The 4,501-nt window shown below is 50.7% G+C and overlaps 1 protein-coding gene across 1 annotated transcript in view; it reads left to right on the forward strand.

Annotated features, from left to right (window-relative positions):
- The first annotated feature begins 705 nt into the window (after window positions 1-705).
- Window positions 706-4,501, forward strand: part of LOC103356385 (dedicator of cytokinesis protein 3-like) — a 170,787-nt gene continuing 166,991 nt past the window's right edge. Inside the window, exon 1 of the mRNA XM_008280492.1 lies at window positions 706-767. Coding sequence (XP_008278714.1) covers window positions 731-767 — 37 coding nt within the window. The 5' untranslated portion in view covers window positions 706-730. The remainder of the gene's footprint in view (window positions 768-4,501) is intronic.

Consider the following 4,501-nt stretch of genomic DNA (forward strand, 5'->3'; position numbering starts at 1 on the left):
TCTATTTTGGTTCTGTTTTGGTTCTGTTCTGAGGTGACCCGGCTGCTGCGCTGCTCCGGAGCCGACACACGGTGGCAGGAGTCGCCCACCGACCGGACCGGGCCTCCGCAGACTCCCGGTCGTCCCCAGTCAGCTGTGGAGCGACGCCACCGTGAGTCTGCGGCTCCGCTCGCTCCGCCGCCGCCGCCGCCGCCGCTCTTTGCGCCGTTTCTCCGTGTTTCGGATGAAGACGCGGCTGCTGCACGTCGGTGCCGGACCCACACCGAGTCCGGTCCGGTTCGGCTGCTGCGGCTGCTCGGTTCTGACGCACACAGAACCGCCTCGTTCAGCTCCAAGCACAAGTTGTGGGACGCAGACGGACGACTGGGTCGGAACCGGCCGATAAAGGGATTTACGCGCTGGTTCTGTGATTTATTGTCTGTGTTGATTCCTGCTCCGGACGCGTCCAGGCTCCGGACCGGAGATCCAGCCCGAGCCGCCCCTCCTGAGCTCCCTCCGCGGCGAACCGGAGCCGTGACGCCGCTGAACGCAGCCCGGTCGGCGCTGCGCCATGCGTCAGACCGAAGCTGGCCGGATCCCGAACCGGAGCGAGTAACGACACAAACCCGGATTTCTCTCCGTATTTTCGGCCCCGAGGCAACTTTTGGCGGCTCTGTGCTCCTCGGACGGGTCGGTCCATGAGGCGTCCGGGCCGGAGGTTCTAACTTTGTGTGGATTTGTTCTGGACGCGATGTGGACGCCGACGGAGGACGAGAAGATCGGAGTCGGTGAGTAGAACCCGTCCACTGCTGCTGCTTCTGTGTAACGGAACCGCTTCTGTTCCATCCGAGCTCCTCAGTCTGTGTGTCCAGGCCGGTTCTGGCTCGGTTCTGGTTCGACAGCAGATTGTGTTTGTGCCAAAGATCCAGAGTCGAGTTTGTGTGAAGCCTTCAGCACCAGATGATCCACAGAGGAGGTGTTCTGTAGAGCCCAGAGTTGTGTTCTGACCTGGCTGGTTCTGGTGAGGTTCACTTGCAGCAGAACTGCTCAGTCACTAGATACACATGTATGTAGTTCTGGCCCAGTTCTGTGGTACCGGGCTCGGTCCAGCTGGAGGCCTTTTACAGTTTTAGAGACATCAGACACATTTTAGGTCAAAGTTTGAGTGATTTTGTACAAATGTTTGTGGTTCTGGACACGTTCTGGGCTGTCCGGAACACGTTGGAGTTGTCTTGAGAAGGTTCTTGTGATTCTGGACTCACAGTGAGTCCATCGTGATCAACTTTGGACCATGTTGGACCAAATTTGAGTCATGTTGAATCATTTTTGCGACACAGGAGGCATTTTAAATCATTTTGGACACATTCTGAGCAGCTTGGGTCAGACTTGGACTAGTTCTGGACTGGTTCTGGGCTGGGTTCAGAGCTGTTTAAAAGTGTTCTGAATCATCTGGACGAGCTTTGTTGACGAATGTTTGATCATTTTGGACCAACTTTGAGTCCTTTTGTTCACGTTGTTGTGACTTTGGACGTATTGGTTCCTTCTGGATCAGCTGACTCATGGTTCTGTCACTGGACATGGTTTTAGTCACTGAGGACGTGTTGAAGTTGTTCTGGACCGTTTTAGAGACATTTTGAATTCTTTTTGGTACCAGTGGACAAAGGACACACGTTTGAGCTGCAGGTTCTGGTTCAGCAGCTTGTTCCAGAACCTTTAAGGCAGATTTCGTCCTTCAGCCTTAATGTTGGGTTCAGGAGCTTCAGCTTCATCGTTAACGGTGTTGGTCCGACTGAGCCGGGTTTGGATCAACACGTGGTAAAAAAAATCTCCCTTTTTTCTGTTTGACAATTAAAGGTTTGACTAGATGAAAAGCCAGCGTCACACATCTGACGAGGTTCTGAATCATTAAAATATGGAAATAATGTTCCCCTTAACTCTCCCCTTAACTGGACCCTGTGAGTCAGAACCAGAACTCCTCGGCGTTGCTCTTTTCTCGCCTCCTGCTGGTTTGGTGCATCTTTAAGTCAGAGACGGTTTCGGGTCGACGGAGACACCGTCCAATCAGAACCGACCTTTAACCCGCACAGTCCAGCAGAGCGAGCAGAACTGGACCTCCGGCGCATCGAGCGGCCCGTGAGTCGATCGATCAGAGACGCTCGCCGGCCGACAGGAAGTCGATGCTGAATCATGACTCCGGCTCTCCGTTAATTGGAACCAGACATTAGCTGAATGTCAATGAGTTCTACGTTTATTCTGGTGCCTCCGTCTGACGGCAGAACCAGAACCAGAAGGTACCGACGTGTTGAGGACGATCCGTCAGACGCTGAGCATGAAGTTTGAGTGATTTACGACCCGTTCTGAATCAGCATGTTTGGTCACATCTCGAGTCACTTCCAACAACATGTCATTCATTCTGAAAGGTTCTTGACTCACTGGACTGGTTCTGAGTCCAAGTCTGAGTGGTTCTGAACAAGTTTTTATCACAGCAGACACGTTCTGAGTTGGTGAGGACATTTTGGACGGATTTCTGTCACGAGACGGATTTAGAGTCACCGGTCAGACATTATCGAGACGTCGAGTCATCCAGGAAGACTAGCAGGAAGACTAGCAGGAAGACTAGCAGGAAGATCCAGGAAGACTAGCAGGAGGGTCCAGGTAGACTAGCAGGAAGACTAGCAGGTAGTCTATCAGGCACCTTGTGGAAGCTAACGGGATCCAAACAGAGAATAAAGGGTAGATTAGGACACATTTTGGTGAAATGAAGTTTGTCTGACGTTGGACAGACCTGGAGTCTTTCTAGATGTTTCTACACTTTGAGTCGAGTCAAACAAGTTCTGAACCGTGTCATTGTTGTTTCCATCGACTAGTCCGAGTCGTTTTAACAGGTTTTTATCACAGCAGACGCATTCTGAGTCACTGAGGACATTTTGGACCATTTTTGTAGGATTTTAAATAATTGTGGATGGATTTAGAGTCACACTGAACAAACTTTGAGTCGTTTTTGAGACATTCCTGTGGTAATAGACTCAGTTTGAGTCGCTGTGAACCAGTTCCTGTGACATGAAGCACATTTTGAGTCATGTAGGATCAGTTTCGAGTCACTTTGGTCAAGTTTCTCTCACGTCCTGACCCGGTCGGTGTGACGTCGGACTCGTTTTTAGTCTTTCAGGACGATCGGAGACATTTTAAACGTCAGTCTTTTTATTTTTTATTTTTATTTCATTCATTGAGTTCAAACAAAACCATGAAACACGAAACCAACAATCCTGAATGATCTGATGTTTTCTGCCTCCTTCACCCAAAGAAGCACATCTACAGAAAACTTCAATGACAAACAGCATCAACAACAACATGATAAACAACAACAACAACATAAACACAACCAGCTGACAGTCCCGTCATCCTGTAGATATTCTTTAGTTAAAACCAGAACATGTGACCTGATGACTTCCTGCCTTTACAGTCAGACATAACGAACCCGTCTCCTCGACACGCCGGCTTCAGTGGTTCTGATTCTGTGGGTTCTTGGGTCAGATGGTTCCATAACCTGATTTAATGAACCTGTCGTTGAAACAGACGAAGTCCTGAAGAAGACTGAACTTATCAAACCCGTCACATTAAATCTCCTCAGCTTCATTTACTTTAACAAACCGGGGCAGACATGTTGGGTCCAGGGTGTGAGCAGCAGAACAGAACCAGGAAACCGTCCATCTCTGCTGAGGGTAGCAACTCAGCGCTGGCGGCCTCCCGTGTCCGTGCGCTCCGTCCTTTGTCCGTCCGCCCGTTGTGCTGCCGCTGGACGAGCCGTGCATACCAAGGCGGGCCGAGCGGTAACTCGGAGCGGCGTCCAATGGGGCGGCCCGACCAGTGCCTGGTCGCAGAAAAACAGCCATTCAGCCCCATGAATGCGGCTTTGTGGCTCCATAGAGGCGGCTGAATGCAGCTTGGCCTCCCCCAGGGCTGCACAGCTCAGCGCTCAGTTCTCACACTGCAGACAACACAGGACGACGGACGGACGGACGGACGGACGGACGGGTGGTGGTGAAGCCCAGCTGCAGCAGAAACACACTGCTGCTGCACAAGTTCCTCACCTGGACCCAACATGTTCTAGTAACACCACAAAATAGAAATCTGATTAATGAGGCACAAACAGAGAACACAGGATGTGGAAGTAGTTCCTCCTGGTTCTGATTCTGGCTCTGTATCTGCAGTATCTTTATCTACTGACTAGAGCTCCTCCAGAACCTCCTCAGAATATCTGGTTCTGATTCTGCAGCACCTTTATCTACTGACCAGAGTTCTACCTTCAGACTGTGAATGTTCCAGAGTTCCACAGAGGAGGGTCCAGATTGATCACTTCAATGGACTTTTTCCATCATTTCTGAGCCTCAGAACTTCATCAGTACAGCAGATAGACACATGACATGTAGGAGGTTCTGATCCAGCTTCCAGTAGTTCTGTTTTTTTCACACTTCTGGACACGTTGTCAGTAACTCCAGACGTCTCCGAGTCACTCTGTGCA

Source organism: Stegastes partitus, unplaced genomic scaffold, assembly GCF_000690725.1.
Source record: "Stegastes partitus isolate 25-593 unplaced genomic scaffold, Stegastes_partitus-1.0.2 Scaffold196, whole genome shotgun sequence".
NCBI classification, from domain to species: domain Eukaryota; kingdom Metazoa; phylum Chordata; class Actinopteri; family Pomacentridae; genus Stegastes; species Stegastes partitus.